The sequence below is a fragment of the Acomys minous genome (genome assembly GCF_964271855.1).
Source record: "Acomys minous genome assembly, chromosome: 10".
NCBI classification, from domain to species: Eukaryota; Metazoa; Chordata; class Mammalia; order Rodentia; family Muridae; genus Acomys; species Acomys minous.
This window is the reverse complement of record NC_140491.1, coordinates 21,268,769-21,288,520: the sequence shown is the minus strand read 5'-3', so window position 1 is coordinate 21,288,520 and position 19,752 is coordinate 21,268,769. Positions and strand designations below refer to the sequence as shown.

Genomic DNA, 19,752 nt, shown 5'->3' with positions numbered 1-19,752 from the left:
TGTGCTTTTGGAATTGTATGTACATAGATCTATGCCCATGTGTAGTTCACCTTGCTTGGCTGTAAAAGGAAAAATGTGCATTGTTAGTTTTCTAAGATGCATAACAACACTAGTGAACTATAATCATTTCCTGAACATCTTCGCTAAGTTTATTTATGGTACCATCTGGTATGTGTCATTTATTACTTTGCGAAGTTGCTTGTCTCTGTGTGTATGCATAATCCTTCTGTCTTCAAATAGATTACAGTCTCTTGATGGCAGGGATTGTGCAGTGTCATTTCTGTCCCACTGTGACTGTCCACATGCCTGTTACTTAATGAATTTAAAGCAAATAGAATAACTAGAAATAATGTCTTTCACAGGGTTGGCAGAAACTAACCTCTTTATGGTTCCGGTGACTGGTTTTTTTTTCCACCCACTAATTCATGGTATATTTACTAGATTAACAGATTTGAAAATCAGATAATTTGTAGCAAGATCACTAAACTCCAGTCTATGTGGCTGTGTATGTAATTATGTTTATTTCTATAATGATACAGATGAGTGATATAAGTTTAAAAGTTTAAACGTGTTAAATAAGTTTCAAGAATTCTACGAGGACCTAGCTTCTAATGTAAGATTCAGCAAAGTTTCCACTTTAAAATTTTAATATTTTCAAGCTATGCACATAAAATAAATACTTAAGAGAAAGATGTCTGCAAGCCATGCACTAAGTCAGGAATTTGGAGTCAGAATTTTTACTATCATATACTGACAATGGCTTTATATCCAAAATATATGAAAATCTCTTAAAATCCACTAATATAAAGTTATATTGCCTAACAAAATTGTCAGATTATCCATATGAACATTGTTTCCAATGAAGATATATGATTGGCCAATACACATATGAAAAATTATGCTTAGTGATTATATAAATGCCAAACTATTATGTTCTGATGCTCTGGTAAAATACCAGGACCATGAGCAACTTTTAGAATAAAGTGTGTGTTTTGGCGTGTGGCTGCAGAAGGAAAGTCCACAAGAGCAGAAAAAGATTGGACTTGTCTGATCACAATTCAAAACCAAACAGGAAGCAGATTTTTTTTTCCAAAAAAAAAAAAAAGTGTAAGGCCTTAAACTCTCAAAGCTCATAACATACTTTCTCTAGCAAGGGGATGGCTCCTAAAACATTCCAAACCTTCCCAAACAGTACCATCCACTGGGGACCAAGTGTTCTCATACATGAATGAAGTTATAGGAAATCTTTCTCAATCAATCCACCACATTACTCACCTTGCTGCCCATAGGTTGGCTGCTTTATGACTCAAAATACATTTAACCCAACTTCAAAAGTGCTTGGGGCCTTTAACAGTCTCAATAGTGCTCAAAATTCCTAAGATCCAAAATTGAATCTCTTCCAAGACTCAAAGTGATAGTCCCCAATAAATTAGGAAGGGAGGAAGGAAGGGAAGGATGGAAGGAAGGAAGGAAGGAAGGAAGGAAACTACATCCAACATACAATGATATATTTTATCACTACTATTCAAAAAGGAGAAATTGGAACATAGGGAGGAAAGATTGGACCAAAGCAAGACTAAAACCCAACAGGCGAACATCAAAGCATGTAGCTCCATGTCTAGTATCTGGAATTTCAGATTCAAAGTTAAATGGGAACCCATTGTTGTGGATTTTCTGTCTGTGTTATCCATGTCTCTCTTAGGCCTGGTTCTACTTCCCATTTGCAATTCTTCTTGGCATATATCTCATCTGTCATCAGCAACATTGGGAATCTCAAGCCCAGTGCAGGCTTTATTCAGTCGCTGCTCAGAGCCTCCTTAATGGGAATTCAACTCTGTCACACATTGTCGGACCTCACTGCCTGTCTGATATATCTCAGACCTAATCACTTCCTTGATTCCACACAGGAAGAACTCACGATTCCCTCAGCCTTATATCTTCCATGTCTCCAAAACTGCTGCCACATGGATGATAATGTCAAATTCAGTTGACAGCTTGGTATGAATTTGCATATCCTTGGTATTAGCAGCTTGTGTATGCTGGTGCTTCACATATTGAATATTTATCAGGATGTCGTCTTGCCCTGCAAATGGCTCCCCTACACCAGTGGAGAATAAGAACCTTTTCTTTAATGACATTAAGCTCCTTAACAATTACATCTTCCTTTGCAGCCCATGCTTTGGGAACATTTTGAAGACCTCTAGTGTCCTTTTCCTCTCCATGTTGCCCATTTTGTATTTGTTTGTGCACCACTTGCTCTTTTGGCTGTAGATGTTGATGACAGTAATCAGTAATAACCATTCCAGGGACTCAATGTCTATTTGCCTTAAAATCATTCTACCAGAGAACTTCATCCATGACTTTTTATTTTAGTCCTAAGCAGCTTCTTAGAAGGTGTACAGAATGGAGTCAGATTCTTTGCCAAATGAGTGACCTCTAGCCCCGCTATTGATAGAGTTTTTGTTACCCCCTGAAATCTAATGAGCCTGACCTATAATATCTGTATTGCTCTCAGGATTTCACTCTTCCAGATTCTTCCTAGGATGGCTAGTTAAGTTCTGCTTATAGCAGTCAACTCCTTTTATAGTCCAAAGTTTCAAAGTCTCCTAAATCTATCCAAAAACCCCATCACTGCCAGGTTCTTCGTAGCAACAACCCCACCTCACAGTACAAACAGCTATGTGAATTACTGAATCTGTTGCCGTGTTAATTTCCGCCCCCTGTGGTGGGTCACATTTAATATTTCTATGTGCACCACTTGCACAAAATGTGGAAAAGCAACTTATAGAAGAGTTTATTTTGACTTGGGGTTCCAGAACACAAGTCTGTCATGAAAGGGAAACTATGATGACAGAGCAGGAAGTGGTGGACAGATCGCATTTCCCAGGCACACAGAAAATGTGTTTATAGGCATTCAAAAGTCTGTCTCCAGTGATACAGCTCCCCAGTATGACTGTACTTCCTCAAACGACACCATCAGCAGGAGAGCAGATGTTCAAATACAGGAGCCTAGGGGAGAAGTTTCTCATTACCACCCCTTGAAAAGTCTGCAGAAAAGGACAATATGTGGGGAGAATTTATACATTGGTCCTTCATGTGTGGAATAGTATAGCCTTAAGAAGAGAGTTTGTTCTTCAAAATAATGAGCATAGGTCTTTCATGTGATCAAAAAAAAAAATCTACTTTTATGAGTATAGTCAAAAATATTTAAAGGCATGTCCACACAAAAAACATGCTATGTTCTGCATAGCATTTTCATAGTGGACAAGGTGTAGACTAGCACAAACGTCCACTAGCTGGAAAATGGCTAAATGACTGTGGGGGTGCCCATTCTGTTACTCAGCAATAAGCAGTGAAATACTGATAATTCCATAACATGAGTAAAAATTCAAGTCATCATAAAGAGGTTGGAGAGGTGGCTCAGCATTTAAGAACACACATCATACAGCTCCTACAATAAACTCAAGTTCAATTTTTCCAGCACCCATGCCACATAGCTTACAACCACCTGTAACTCAGCTTCGGGAGACTCAGTGCCCTCTTTTGTCCCCTTTGGACACCTGCACATACCCATAAGTAGATATACATGCATATACGTAATTGAACATGAGACAAAAATCTTCAGAACATCCTACAACATGAAGCAAAGGACATATTCGGTGTGTGTCCACTTAAGAGAAATTTCTAGAATAAGAAAACGAGGGTGGTGTGGCATGAACAAGGGATGGTGGTCGGGAGTTAGTTGGCTGTGATAAAAATGAGAGGCTATTGCTAATGGTTGGTACTGATTTTGGGGTGCTTTTTGGGTGTAGAAAACATATTGAATTAGAAAAGATGGGTGTGCTGGGTTTTGTTTGGTCTTGTTTGAAACAGTTGTTTACATTTTTGATTAAAATGGAGTTTCTTATATTGCTCTGATCTCTTAGAGTTCACCAGGTAGAGAACGCTGGCTCCAGATTTGCTGTGGTCCTCTAACTTTGCCTCCTGAGTACTGAGACTGCATGCAGAAATCATTTCACGTGGCTTGCAATTTTATAAATATACTGAAATTCTATACTTTAGTATTTGAATAATGTATATGTGTTAATGATAAAGATATGAAACAGGTACTTTAGGGGTGAATGCGTACTAGGTTGACAGCAGTGACAAAAAGGTTTGGAAACTTTTTTCCTGGAGATTCCTTTATGTGAGCTGGCTTTGATTATTCTTTGCTTTTCTTAATATTTACATATATCTATGAATTTTGATCTTTTAAATTTTTATTGAAATAATAAAACCTGAGTATTTTAATGAGTACTCCAGTATATTTGTGCTATATATATATATATATATATATATATATATATATATATATATATATTATTTAAAGTTATTAAATAATATTATAACTCAGTGTAACATATACAAGTTAGCCCCTTGCTACATATAAGGAAACATTTGTCTTCTTTTTTGTTTTTTTCTCCCCAGGCGCCTTAATAATAATGAATTCACAGTGTTAGAAGCCACGGGAATATTTAAGAAACTTCCTCAGTTACGTAAAATGTAAGTCATTTTTTACCTGTATATTTACTTTCTGCAGCGTAATTCATGAGTAAAAGTTCTTGTGAATTTTACATCCCTATCCATTTTATCCAAGTTTCTTTTGAAACAGGAAACTATGGGCATACATCCAGGGTACTATTTAAGAGGTACTTTTCCATGTGCTTACTCAATGCCATACCAACCCTTAGCATCTTCCTCTAAAGCAGACAGCTGGTCTATAATGCTTCCACAGCAGGAATCCAGCAACCTACGCGCATTAAAATGGGCTCAGTGGTGTTCTGTAACTTCCTTTACTATTCCCCAAACCGTGGTGCTGTTTCTCTCTCAGCACATTCACATCAACTGTTTGGCTTTTGCTTCATTAAGCTTTCATTATGAGATTGTCAAAACTAATGATTAGTAAACTGGCCGGACTGTTCATCTGTGTTGCTTCATGTCCACAGCTCATATTTCATATTTCATAATAAGTTCATAAACTCAGCATTTTCAACAACATTCCATCAGTATCCCATGTCCTTGAGAAGAGTAAAGGAAGAGGCAGGACAAAAAAAAACGTCAAGCATGCAAGGATCCTGAACACCCTGCTCCCATGACCAGGAAACAGGAACATTTTACCATGGCACTTGTCGCTCTCAGTCTCACATGTATAGCTGCCTCAGCCACTGACCCTGCTTTTAGCAGAGCAGAACAAACCTATGCCTGTGTCCTGTGTCCTTCTCCTTTGTGGTAGGCTGCCTTCAGAGAATCTTCTAATATTTTAATTGTCTTTCTTTATGCAACTAACTACACTGCCTTTTTAGTAATAAGATATGCAATATAATCTCCATTTAGTGAGCAGTTACTGTGAATAGTGTTTTATAATCATAAATTTTTTTAAATATTACAGAACAATATAATGACATAGCTCTAGTGGCAAAGTGTTTGTCATGTAAGCACAGAGACCCAGATTTGATGCTCAGATAAGAAAGTCCAAATATCCTGGCCATCTTTTCCAGTGCTGGGGAGATAACCACAAGTGGATGCTTGGGGCCTGTTGACTGGCCAGACCAGCCTTTAGGGCTACATAAAAGCTTCATATAGGGGTTGGGAATTTAGCTCAGTGACACAGCACCTGCCTAAACAAGCTCAAGTCCCTGGGTTCAGTCTTCAGCTTTGAAAAAAAAAAGCTTTATGTAACCAAATAATTGGACGATTTTAGACTCCTGGTAATCATATTAGTTCATTTTGACCAGAATTTGGCTAGTATTTCTCTTTCATGCCTATTCTCTCTTGGCGTTACTGTCCTTCAGACTTCCTGGGTTAGACAAGTAAGTGTCTTGTCTAAGTTTCGGCAATACTGGTAGTGAAAATCGTGGCAACTGTGTTTCTTCAGTAGATTGAAAATGCCTAGATATTTCTCAGCAGTGCCTAGGGTCAGTGAGCAGTTATTTATGGCCTGTGTTTCAATGTCCAGCAACTTTAGCAACAACAAGATCACCGATATTGAGGAGGGAGCATTTGAAGGTGCATCTGGTGTGAATGAAGTCCTTTTCACCAGTAACCGCTTGGAAAGCGTACAGCATAAGATGTTTAAAGGATTGGAAAGCCTCAAAACCCTGTAAGTACTCCTGATTCGCAGTGAAGTGGGCTAGGCTTCATTCCTCATTATCTCTGTGAGTTCTGCTCTCCTCCTAGCCTGGTGGCTCAAAATCTCAGACAGCCATTTGAACAGAGCAACTGCGTTCACCTAGGGGCTACTCTAGCTGTCCCCTTCAATAGACAGGAAGCAAGGACTGTAGTCAATCCTTAACTGTCTACTACTAAGAAAAAATGCCAAGGGCTTTGTCTATGTGGTTAGTGATAGGGAGTTTGGAAGGATTAATTCTTTGCATCTCCCAACTGCTGTTTAGGTAGAGAAGATAGTAAATGCAACACTTCGTATTATTTGAGTTATCTCGGTGAATCTTTATAATCATGTTTGACAACAATAATGGCTCATAAACCCAAAAAGGAAGGGAAAAAAAACTTAAGCTGTTGTGGAAGCACACAAAGGAATCTATTTGCAACCAAGTCACCGCCCTTGGCAGTACAGTAAACACAGGTTCAAGTGTTGGCACGTCACCTGACCATGAGAGCTGTGTATAATGCGAATGTGAGAAGTCCCTGTTCTTATGAAAGGAAGAGAGAGCAAGGTATTGCTCCAGCTAGCAGGATCTGTTAATAGCATTCCAAATGTAAGCTGACCCTCCCCAAAACTCCCCTGCACGTGAGAATAAATGTATGCTATACCACTGCCCAGCCAGCCTGGAACCTATCAATCCCACAAGGCCAGCGCGTCAATCACAGACCTCTCTCGGGGATTAGTTTTGAGCCACTCTAAAATGGTATGCCAACATTTACTGAACATGTTTATGGGAGATATACTGAGTGTGTTGAAAGATAACCAATATATATGCCATAGGGCCTGCATCTGCACTTCCTTAGGCTGTCTCAGGTTACTCAAGAAAGGACAATACTTCTTTTCTTATGCAGAAGTTGGGGTGTCTATGCCTTGGTAATAGAAGCTTCTTTCACACAGCAGTGCTATGGAGAAGATAGGGGCACAGGTTAACCCTTCACCCACACCAGCCCATCTCTGCTGCCACCACGAGATACCACAGACTCAATGCTAGACACATATTTCTCACGATTATGCATGTAGATATTTACCCATGAAGTTGAATTTATGTTGCAGACCACTTTCTAGGCGACAGGCTTCCTTTTTGGCTTTTTTATTGCTGTAAATGCACATGCCCTTCAGTCTGTATTCTCATGTAGAGAAAGGAAGAGGGAGGGAGTGAGATGTGTGAGATCTCCAGGTTGTCTTTCTCTTTCTCTTTCTATATAAGTTTATAAAACTATAAAGACTCCAAAGTCCGTCATATTAGGTGAGAAGAGGTTCAATGTGTGAATTAAGGGAGAGACAGTGTCGTTCATAACACCACCCGCACATCAAAGTATTTATTTTTGACTAGATACAGTCAAAGGATACTGCCTGATAGTGCTCTGAAATCAGCTTTCTGCATTTTATGTCTACTGATCAATTTCTGCTCTTTAGGCTCAGACACCTGGAGAAACACCCACAAGCTGTCTCCTCAATACAGTCCTTCCAAGTAGAATGGAGCAGTTGAGAGCCATAACTAGGGGTGTTCAACCTTTAAAGTAGACATGTCTGGATCTATTTCTTCTTCCACATTGTCTCTGGGGTGGGGATTCCACTTGCCCCTGATCCTCTTGCCTCTTAAGCACTGGTAGGATAGCGAATAATGCATGTGTCTCTTTCAGCAGGTTATAAAATGTCCTGAGACATTAGGTAAATCTTGCTAGACACATGTGCTGATGGTGTTGTCTTCAGTTCCCTCCAGGGTCCCGTAACTGCAGTAAGATAAAGACCACAGGTCTCCGTTATTCATGGCAAAGGAAATTGCTGATAATGATACAGTGCTGTTGGGCATTTGTTTCCTACTATCAAGTGATGCCTAGATAAGAAGACATCATCTTTCTTCTTATCTATGGCTTAGCAGGAAGAGAATATTTTTATTTTTTGTTTATTAGCAAACGTACAATTTTAAAGCAGCAACTTCTTCATCATCTGTCTTAGTTAGGGCTTGTATTGCTGTGATAAGATGTCATGGCCAAAAGGAACTCAGAGAGTAAAAGGTTTATTTCATCACGTATGTTGACATATTGGTTCATCGTTAAAATGGAGTGTGGGTACAAACTGAAGGCAGGTGTCTGGAGGCAGGAACAGATGCAGAGGACATAGAGGAATGTTGATTGAATGGCTGGCTCTTCCTGACTGGTTCAGACCACCAACCCATGGGTGGCCTATACTCACAGTGAAGGTGACCATCCCACATCAGTCACCAATCATCAAAATGCATCCCAGGCTTGTCCACTGACCAATATTGTAAGGACATTTTCTCAATTGAGGCTCTCTTTCTCCAAATGACTTTAGCTTGTTTCAAGTTGACATAAAACTAGATAGCGCATAATGTTTCTTGTTTTATATTTGTCTCTTTCTTCTGGTGGAGTGATTACTCTGATTGTAGAAAGATCAATGAATTAATTTTTCATGAGTTCTGAATAATATCAATGCAACTACACATTTTTATGTGATGTTTTCTTTCTTCTTGAAAATCTCCAAATAAACAGATCAGAGAGGAAGGAATTGGGGAGTAAGCTAGTACTTTAGCAGTGGTGAGGATAGGACAACAATGTTAATCCTGTTAATGACGATGTCAAAAACTAGAGTTGATTCAAGGCCAACAACCTATTTAACCTTTCTTGTATAATACATTTATTCCTTTTGGGAGTTCTGAACTTGAAACTATGAACAGATTTTCATAAATACAACAATCTGATGCGAGCTTGCTGGATGCTCAGTCACACTTGACTCCCTCTGCTCCTGTCAGACAGTGAGTCCCTGAGTCCCTGAGATGCCCTCAGCTCTCCATCTGCAGTGCCTATTGATTCTTTCCTCCCTCCTTTTCTTCTGTCACAAATGCCTTGCTATCATGAATACACAAATCCCTGGGCTCCAAGGACTCGGAGTAGGTGACTTAGGGCATTATGTGATCAAGCAAACGTAATTATATCATCAAAAGAAAATATGTTACCCTCATCAAGGGACTGGAAATCCACACAGGCTCACCATGCTTTCTGTGGCTTAATTCAGGCACTGATGATTCTATGCATCCTATTCTTGGAGGATGGTGTCCAGAATATAGTCGTCCCTAGGGGGTTACTATTCAAAATAGTAACGAACGCTATATATTTGCTAAAGGAAATATTTCTGATTCTCAAAGAGGCAAAATTGAATGTCTGATACTTTATCTCCATAACAATGTCCTTTTCCTTCCCTCAGGATGCTAAGAAGTAATCGAATAAGTTGTGTTGGGAATGACAGTTTCATAGGACTCGGTTCTGTGCGTCTGCTTTCTTTATATGACAATCAAATTACTACAGTTGCACCAGGGGCATTTGATACTCTCCATTCCTTATCTACACTGTAAGTGGAAAAGCATTACCTTCATCCAGTGTTTCTCAGCCTTCCTAAAGCTGTGACCTTATAATAGAGTTCCTCATTTGTGGTGACCCCCTAACCATAAAATTATTTTTATTGCTATTTCATGACTGTAATTTTGCTACAGTGATTAATCATAATGTGAATATCTATGTCTTCTGATGGTCTTAGGGGACCCTATGAAAAGGTTGTTTGAACCCCCAAAGTGGCTATAACCCACAGATTGAGAACTGCTGCCTTTATTTATGACTTGCAATGATGCATTATATTTCTGAGCTATATTAATGATGTTGTAAATAATTACTAAACATTCTATAAAAACATGGCCACATACTTGAGCATTTAAAAAAGGATGACCTTATATTAACCTTGCTTTAATTTTTCTCAAATTACTATTTTTACTATGTAAAATTTGATATATGTATAATATATAATACACATATATAATGTATACATGTGTATTTTGTATGTATTATGTATATGTGTATTATGTATTATACACATATATGTATGTATGTAAATAATAATGGGATCAATGATGTGGCTTAGATTTAGAATTATAAATTAATCCAACTTGAAGTAAATGTCACAGATTTCCTTTCATAATCTAAACAATGAGTATTTAACATAAGTATCATAAAAACAATTGATAGAAGCATTACCAACCAACCACACTCCAAAGGAATCATTCATGGTGACAAGAGATACATAACGATGAGTAGACTGATAGGAAAAGCTATTCCTCAGAGGCCTGTTGCTATGGCTTTACAGAATATGGAAGGAATGAGTTTAGCCTATCCTAGAGAATATCTTATTTAGACAACATGAAACTTGAGAATACTTCTAGGTCTACATATGGAACTCTGAAACACTTAAAAAGAAACTTTGAACAGTACTTTCCAGGCTTTTGCATGTCAGGGTCTGAGCATGATGCTTGCTATGACATCTCTGATCACCGTAGATTTCCTTGTCACCGCAGCTTATAAGTATGCTAACCTAACTCAAATGGATGGAATAAAGATAGTTAGAACAATTCCAAAATCGTGCTTGACTCTGCTTGAGTCACTGAAGAAAAAAAAAAAAAAAAAGAAAGTCAAGTAAGCATCCATCCTTCAGTGAAGTACTTAGCCCCTTTTCCACATGAAGTGTGACATTTTACATGGAGTGACTAATTTGTGCATATTAAAGATGGCATGTTTATAAATAATGGGGTTGTCAATAGGTTTGTGCTTAAGTATGAGATGCCAAAAGTATTGAGATTTGTAGAAGTAAATTCATTTTTATAACTGGCATTTAATCAACTCAGCTGTCAGTTTAGATAGCAGAGCTATTCTCTGGAGCAAACAAGAGATGGAAATCTTGAGATGACAAATTAAGGGAATAGCTGTTGTCAGGTTAAACTCAATAATGTAAGGTAATCAGCCTTCATCTTTATATTAAATTACTGCTGTATCAGCGCAGGAGAGTTTGACAGTAAGTTAGATCTCTGACATATTTAAATTATTTGTAAGTAAGGTATCTATCAGAATCCGCTACATGAAACTGAAATTGCTGCCTTCACTTTTTTTTTTTGCATGAAGTTATTAGAAGAATTCTCTCATGAGAATACATTGTTTTTAGTTCCAGACATACACATTTAGGAAAAATATATGTGACATATTTTGTACATTATTGTGTGCATATAGGGAAATGAGCATACATACACTAGTGAGAAATCACTGTAGGGGAAATAGTGTGGAGAAGTGGTCACCTAGGACTTATATACATAAGAAATGAGCCATAAATTGAACTGCACATTGTTTGCATATGCCTCTTAGAAACCTTTTGGCCAATCCTTTCAACTGTAACTGTCACCTGGCATGGCTGGGAGAATGGCTCCGAAGGAAAAGAATTGTAACAGGAAATCCTCGCTGTCAAAAGCCCTACTTCCTCAAAGAAATCCCAATCCAGGATGTAGCCATTCAGGACTTCACCTGTGACGATGGTAAGAAATGCGTAACAAGTCATGGGTCATTAGACTTTTATTCAAAGGACCAATCTGATGCTCTTTAATTGGGGAGTGTGCTCCCTTTTGTACAGTAGAACAAAGTAGCACACAGTGTTTATGGTCTGGCAACAATGTTTTTGAAAACAGCTCTCATGTCATGGTCCAGTTCACATCTTAGGACCAGGCAGTATTCTTTGCTTGGTTCCATGCTCTTACCAACAAGGCACCTGTTTTTCTCAGCTTGCCCTTTCACATTCAAGTTTACCTCATGCTTATTTATAAATGTTCTGGAAGACTTCCAAGCTCCCAACTTGTGAATGATACTCATAGAGCTTAATTTTAACTTTATTATTCTCAGTGGGTCTTTTAGAAGCTACTATGTCCAAATGAGGAAAACAAAACAAAACAAAACATTATGACATAGAAGATCTAGTAAAACCATCATAAGTCACAGTCTTCCCTTTCAAATACTCTCTGCCATTGGTTTGCATCCTCACTATAGTCCTATGAAGTGGGTAGAGCGAGTTCTGTTATTGTTGCCAGTGAACAGGGAGTGAGCCAATTTGAGTTCTACATTTTTAACATGAGGTATTGATACAACCTTCTAAGCATTTTAAGGTAAGCTGCCTCTTATGTCACTCTCTTTACAGCTTCCCCTTTATCCAGTTTATGTTTATACATCCTGGTTGAAAATTATATAAATAAGCAAATAATCAACTAAGTTAACTGTAAAAATTAAAATTATGTTGCTTGTACAAAATTGAGAGCAACTATCTGAAATTCTAAGGGAACCCAAAATTTGTGCAAATGTAGTGTTGATCTATAAGCACTAAGAGTTTTATACATAAATGGCTTTTTTTTTTTTTACATAGCTCAAGATCCTTGTGCTTGTTAAATTTATCTAGGCACACACACTCCATTCTAGTACCTTCAAAGCTGTAAAGCTATGTTTCCTCGTATTCTGTGTGCTTCTGTAGGGAATGATGACAATAGCTGCTCTCCACTCTCGCGCTGTCCTTCGGAATGCACTTGCTTGGATACCGTAGTACGATGTAGCAACAAGGGCTTGAAGGTCTTGCCTAAAGGTATCCCAAGAGATGTCACAGAGCTGTAAGTACAGTTTGCTGTCCTTGTTTTCTCTCTGTTTCAATGGTTAAATACTGTGAAAAGACCAACATTATGGGAGAAAGGGTTTATTTTTCTTATAGCGCCAAGGCCGTCGTTACAGGAAAATCCAGCCAGGAACTAGAAGCAGCTGGTCTTATCAATAGCCAAGAGTATAGAGAAAATGAATGTATGCAGGTTCACTTCTGCCCACCCCTCCTCCTATTCTTTATAAGGTCTCAGAACAAAATAAAGCAGATGATACCACACACAGTGGGCTTGGTCTTTCCACAAAAATTAAGGCAATTAAGACAGTCTTACATTAACATTCTATCCTACGTGATTCTAAATTGTGTCAAGCTGAATTTTAATACTAACTGCCTTACTTGTTTTTCCCTTTCCCAGACAACTAATGTTTTATACACCAAGGGGATAAAGATCTAACAAAAATATTTAGGATCCCTTTTACAGGTCACATTCTATGCCTTGTGAGTGAATATAAAGTCAAACTATAAAACAATAATACAAAAGCCACTTCAGAGAACTTGGGAATTACTGGTTGGATATATTTTCCTTTTATCAAAATAAGACACCTCAATGCCTTTGTTGAATTTTTGTAGCAATTATGCTCCACTAAGGATAGTCAGATTATATATATATATATATATATATATATTGAACTTATTGCTTCTCTCATCCCTTATTTTTTCATGGAGCATTTTATAAGACTGTGTTGCATCAAATAGTTAATTTATTTTCAATGTGTAATGTACTCTACCTAGTTAATTTTTCTCTGTTTCTATAACTTCTGAGACAATTTTTAACCACACAGGATAATAATTATCTAGGAATTAGAAGACACTGGCAGAATCCTTTTCTTTTAAAGGGGACATTGTCTTTTTAGACTCAGGTCACTGCCCTTTAGATTCAAAAGGCCATGCAGCCAATTATTTTTGATACCTGAATAGCTGATATTTAAATACGAATTGCATGGCCATGTGCAAGAGTCAGATTGCATTTATGTCTCACTCATCCCATTCCTTTATATCTAAACTGGAATTTGGTGGGGGACATATTTTATCTGAATCAAAGTGAGTCATTTAGTCTGTACGTAATTTTTGTTCATACCAAATTATGGACCAATAGTGTTTTAAATCTGCATGTGGCTCCTGCAGATACATGCAAGTAATTCATAGAAATGCATGCAAGGACTCCACATGGTCTGCTTTCCCCAGCATTTGGGCAGTGTGCAACATAATCCATGAGGTTCAAGAATAAGTTACTGATTGTCCCTTAGGCTTTTGGCTAAGACCGAGTGACGGACATGTCTCTTCAGTTTCCAGAGCACATGTTCAGTTCACGGATCCTATTTTGGTCCTGAATAAAACACCCAGAGAAGACACAATCTAGCATAAGAGGAATGTTTTCCTTAGAATTGAAATACTGTTGACCTTTTTTTTTTTTTTTTTTTTTTTTTTTTTTTTTTTTTTTGCTTTCTCTTGCTACCAAATACTAGAGTTAATTGACTATAAGCACTGTGTTTTGTGTGGTCCATTAAGCAACTGTTGCTTTAATATTTTCTTAGATGTTCATATGGGTGACTGCACAACCCTTTGCCACTCCCTATTGCTATTAGCCTGTATTCTTTTTATATGCAAAGTGAAATGTTATAAATAGTCCAGTGGGAACATAGCATTCCCATTCTCTTAGATGCTAAATATTTTCTTCCATTTGAACTGGCCTGCCCTCACCCAAAAATTGAATTTTAATTTCTGTATTAAGATCCATTTCTGGGTTCACCCTATCTGTTCCATATATGAATTTCTTCTCTTACATGGAGTCTTCAGTCCACAGCACACTAAAGCTCACTTTTAAGTAGTTTTACTTTCATTTTTATAAACAAGTTTGTTCCGTATAGATCAGGAGAATATTAACTCGTCTCTAGAAATTCAAGTTTTACCTCCCAGAGTGATTATTCTTAGAATCTTACCAAGTCAGCAAGAGCCTTGTCTCCGATCATATATATTCATATATTAGAAAATGTACATATGTGTATTGCATTAAATTATTAAAGAATTTGGCAAAATAACCATGTATTGGTGGACAAGTTGAACCAAATGGTATTCATTAGTTTTAATCAGTTCCGTATACCTTCCCCCTCTCACTGTTTTCGAAGTAGACATTGCAGAGTGCTCTTCTGGGTCTTTATGTCCTATTGCTGTATTGCTTGACTAAAAGAGGAGTGGTGCCGTTCCTGGAACGCTGCTGCCCTCTAGTGGTACCAAGAAAAAACATAGCTGGAAGACATAGGCAAAGGAGGCAAAAGAAATATGAGCCCTCATCAGAAAGCATATTACAACTTATAATCTCATATCAGTCACATATACTTAGAGCCGGTATATTTTATATATCTGCCTACATGTTGAAATATTATAGATATTTATCTCAGGCAACTTATTGACTTTTCCTATAAGCATTAAAATTCTAACCTCAACCTGATATTTCAAGAATAACCAGCCACTGCACTGGAACAAAAAAAAAAAAAGCCACATCCCGGTCATAGTAGATTTTACCTGAGCCCCTGGCCAGATGACCCAAGGTGTGGAGACTCTTGTACTATCTCTTGTCTGGGAAGGAAAGCTTTGCTCCCAAATATCTCCTTAAAACAGTTCATTGTTATTTGGCAGATTGTGTGTGTGTGTGTGTGTGTGTGTGTGTGTGTGTGTGTGTGTGTGTGTGTGGAGAGAGAGAGAGAGAGAGAGAGAGAGAGAGAGAGAGAGAGAGAGAGAGAGAGAGAGACAGTAGTCAAACTCAATAACTAGGGTTGGTTAATAATTCTTCAGTTTCATGGTGCTATCTTTCTATAAATGCAAGTAAACCGTAGGCCACTTAAAAATATAAGCCATTGGATGGACTATCTAGCTGATAGAAAAACAGCAAGATGCTTGGCTTGCTTTCCTGGCTAAAGCACAAGAAACTGAACTCACCATTCTGTTTTTAGTCTTATGCCACATAGAACTCTACTAGGTTGCAGGACTATGCGATTTTACCTTTACTTGTCTTGATAATGATCCCAGCTAGGAATATGATCTCAAAGAGAGAGCTGCCAAGTTGTTCCTCATGTCTGTTCAAATTAAGTATTGTTCATTTGCTTTGTGATTCCCACTCTTCTTTTACATGCTGACCTTGTTATGTCCTTGTTTCTAGGTACCTGGATGGGAACCAGTTTACACTGGTCCCCAAGGAACTCTCTAACTACAAACATTTAACACTTATGTGAGTAGAATATTTTCCCATATTTAGCTTATTTTAGTTCAGTAAAATGGGAATGGCAAGCGGCAGAAGATTTAGAGGGCCTTTCAGGTGACATAAATCACTTAGAGTGATCCGCTCTTCTGCTCGATCACTGTGGTTCCGGATCACTAGCTACATCTCTATTGAATATCAGTAGGCTGATGTAGTGTTTTAGGAAAAGCTCCTCTATCCAAACAAGCAAGGATACAGTGCTTTTTTTTGTCTAAGTGCTTTTTTTTAAGTATTCAAACAGTAAAACTTAGTGCTTTATTGTTACAAAAAGAGGCTACTTATTATTATAAGTCATAAAGACAGTGGGAAAATATTTTATATGGCAAACAAATTATGGCCAAAATATTGCTACAAATATATGCTTTACTTGACTTTTTTTATATGAGATAAGTTAAAGTAATTTGAGAAGCTATAAATATTATAGTTCATTTTATGCAAGCATGTGGAGTTGTCCCCTATATAATTGAGCTAGACAAAGATCCTGACATTTTGAGTATAAATTTCAAGATAGTGATTCTTTATTCAGCTTAGATTTCTGTCTTTGTAAAATAAGTCGTTTCCTTTTCAGTGAATGAAATGACTTTGTGGTGACAATTTGAATGTAAGACACAAAAGCAAGGAGACGTTTAAATCTATAAACAAATTGATCTATTTCACACATCATTTTAAAAACAGACATAATTCTGTTACATATAATTTCACACTTTAGAGTAGCCTTGATAGTGACTGATAATACTTCATAGCACACAGAGAAATAAAAAAAATAAGAGATTTTAATGTATATGTGTTATCGTTGTTGTTATTTTATTTATTTTCTATTGTTGATGGCAGATGGCTAAGTTACCTAGAATAACCTTTATTCTTAAGTAGTGAGTCCCATAGAGTTCAAAAGAAGAAATTATTACATGGTTTATGTTCACTGAGGCAAGAATCTGTTGGTCTCTCCATTTTCCATAAAATATGGTAAATCCAAGTGGAAATTATTATAGGCCATGTGAATGACAAATGGCCTACCTAAGGAAAAAATACATTGACCATACCTTATTCTACTTTGAGTTATCCTATGTATAATAAGACCAAATCTATTTAGAAGAGTTATAAACTAGCTGTGATTTTGAGAAGGTAATTTTAACAGCTTTGGATCATTTATGAAAGAACACATGATTACTTAAAATGAATTAAAAATGTGATCTGTAGATCTAGAAATGTTTATTAATTACTGACCCACTATGTAAACATGTATATAACTTTTTTAAATTTAGGCATAGAATTTTAACATTTAAAATATGGATTATAAAGCTCCTATAATGTTCATATCACTTTCATAATTCTGTGCATCTATTTTACTCATATTTTCCAATTTAAGTACAAGAATAGGTGTCCATTTTCTCTTATTAATCTTTAATTTATTCATGTGTTAGATCTTGCTCCAGGAAAAATAATGGCTAATTATAATGATTATATGTATATAGGAAGTATATATTAAAGATATGTAGATGAAAAAATATATATCATTACATATATAATCATACATATAATAAGAATATTATAATATCCACATAATATGTATATGGTTAAAAATATAATATGCATTCTGAAACAGATAGCAACATTCAACAACTTTACTTATTCATTAAATATTTATTGAGACCCTCCAGAATGTCAGTGATTTAGCCAAGGTCCAAATCACAGGTGTTTTTATGATGACAATTTGAATATAACTAACTTAAGGACTGCTCCAATTGGAAAATTTGAACATGTGTATTTGAGGACATGTATGTCAATGGAGAACTAATGGGACTGTAAAGTTGATGGCTTATTCCTAACTCTAATAATGACTCTTTTATTATTCTCATTAATAGCAAGTTCCATGTCTTCACTTTTCTCTTTTAGAGACTTAAGTAACAACCGAATAAGCACCCTTTCCAATCAAAGCTTCAGCAACATGACCCAGCTTCTCACTTTGTGAGTAAAAAAAGTGTGGTACTGAATACTCACTCATGCCTAGGGCGGAAAGGATTTCCTTGATGGTTCCTGGTGAACAAGAGAGAATCTAGGACCTTATAGAGAGTATAAATACCATCTAGAGAAACAGACAGATCTTCTATAACCAACAAAGATAAAAGTTACTCAAAAGGTTGGGTTTAGCATAAGACAGGCAGAAAGATATTTTTTAAGATCATGACACACTTATTAGAAATCCTTAAGCTAAGCCTTCAAGGTGTCTTAGTGTTCTATTGCTTTGAGAAGACACTCTGATGATGATGACAACTCTTAAGCATATAACTGGGACTTGCTTAGAGTTTCACAAGTTTAGCCCATTGTCATGATGGCAGGAAGAATTCGAGCACAAAGGCAGACATGGGACTGGAGAAGCAGCTGAGAGTTCTACATCTGGATCTGCAGGCACCCAGAAGAGAGGGACTTTGGACTTTGGGCTTTCTGAAACTTCAAAGCCAATGACACACTTCCTCCAACCAGGCCACCTCCTAATCATTTCAAATAGTGCCATTCCCTGGGGACCAAGTACTCAAATCTAGGAGCCTTTGAGGACCCATTATCTTTCAAACCATCACACAGCAGTCAGAGGATGATGAGCAGTGTAAACGATATATAAACAGAGTCAATTCATAAATTGCTCAGTTAACTGTTTTCTGATGTGGCTTGCTTTAAATTAGGATCTGTATATTATTTGATTCTCAAGTGAAATAAACTGGCATGTGTCTGCTTACAGAATTCTCAGTTACAACCGTCTGAGATGTATCCCTCCTCGGACCTTCGATGGACTGAAGTCTCTTCGGTTATTGTAAGCATCCTGTATTCAACAAGCACCTTTTTAGGGATCTCAGTTACGAGCTGGTTTTGTTCTTTGTTTTCTTTGGGGGGGCGGGGTGATGTGAATAACTTTGTTATTCTTGGTGATTTCCTAATATATGTGTTACAGTTTACTGTGAATGTGGAAATGGTCTTATATGGTATCATTGTCTTATATGGTATCATTGTATAATCACTTTGAATAAGACAGCATAACCTCCTCTTTTGTAATGTGTGTTGCTGTGGTAGTCATTTATGGATAAGCTATAGTACTAAAACATACATTTCACATAGCACCAATTAATTTATAATAATATAAGAATACTTAGTGTCTTTAGAAATTACATTATACTTGAATATTTTTGGTGAAATGTATTTGTTTGGTATATTCTTCCAGGCTTTGTTCTTTGTATATATTTCTATATTCTAATTTTTGTATCCTGACAGTTATGTAACTCCTAACATCTGTGAGTAGGATCCATTCTTATTCATCCATTAGCTACTTTTATTTAACACTGTTTCTCTTTTTCCATGTGTAGCTCTTTCTCAACTGTTTAAAAGGTACAGAGTATTCTTTAAATTGAAAGATATAATTTTATTAACCATCCTCATTATCATTTAGAATAATGAAAAATTATCCTTATTTCTTATAATACTGAAATGAACCATCTATATTTTTATCTTGGTGCAAATTTTCCAACATGAGAAGGGACTCCCCTCATGGAGTTCTGGCAGTGTTATCAGGATGGTCCTAGAACTGTCAACTTGCCTCCCAAACAATATTGTGTCAATTACTTAATTTTCTTTTCTACCCACAGTTTAGTAGAACTTCTTTTTTAAAATCATTGTTGTAAACTTGTCATATTAGGACATTTTATCAATTTTCTTTCTATGACAGAATGAAAAATCTTACAGTTTTAGCTTGTATTTCTAATGGCTGTAGCTGATGAGTACT

At 36.9% G+C, this 19,752-nt stretch overlaps 1 protein-coding gene across 2 annotated transcripts in view; it reads left to right on the top strand.

The window, feature by feature from the left end:
* The window catches only part of SLIT2 (slit guidance ligand 2), a 339,504-nt gene that overhangs the window by 252,095 nt on the left and 67,657 nt on the right, over positions 1-19,752 (top strand). For both annotated transcript variants that reach the window (XM_084798055.1, XM_084798054.1), the window contains 8 exons: positions 4,468-4,542; positions 5,996-6,139; positions 9,428-9,571; positions 11,404-11,570; positions 12,551-12,683; positions 15,885-15,953; positions 17,877-17,948; positions 18,718-18,789. In XM_084798055.1, coding sequence (XP_084654181.1) covers positions 4,468-4,542; positions 5,996-6,139; positions 9,428-9,571; positions 11,404-11,570; positions 12,551-12,683; positions 15,885-15,953; positions 17,877-17,948; positions 18,718-18,789 — 876 coding nt within the window. The remainder of the gene's footprint in view (positions 1-4,467; positions 4,543-5,995; positions 6,140-9,427; positions 9,572-11,403; positions 11,571-12,550; positions 12,684-15,884; positions 15,954-17,876; positions 17,949-18,717; positions 18,790-19,752) is intronic.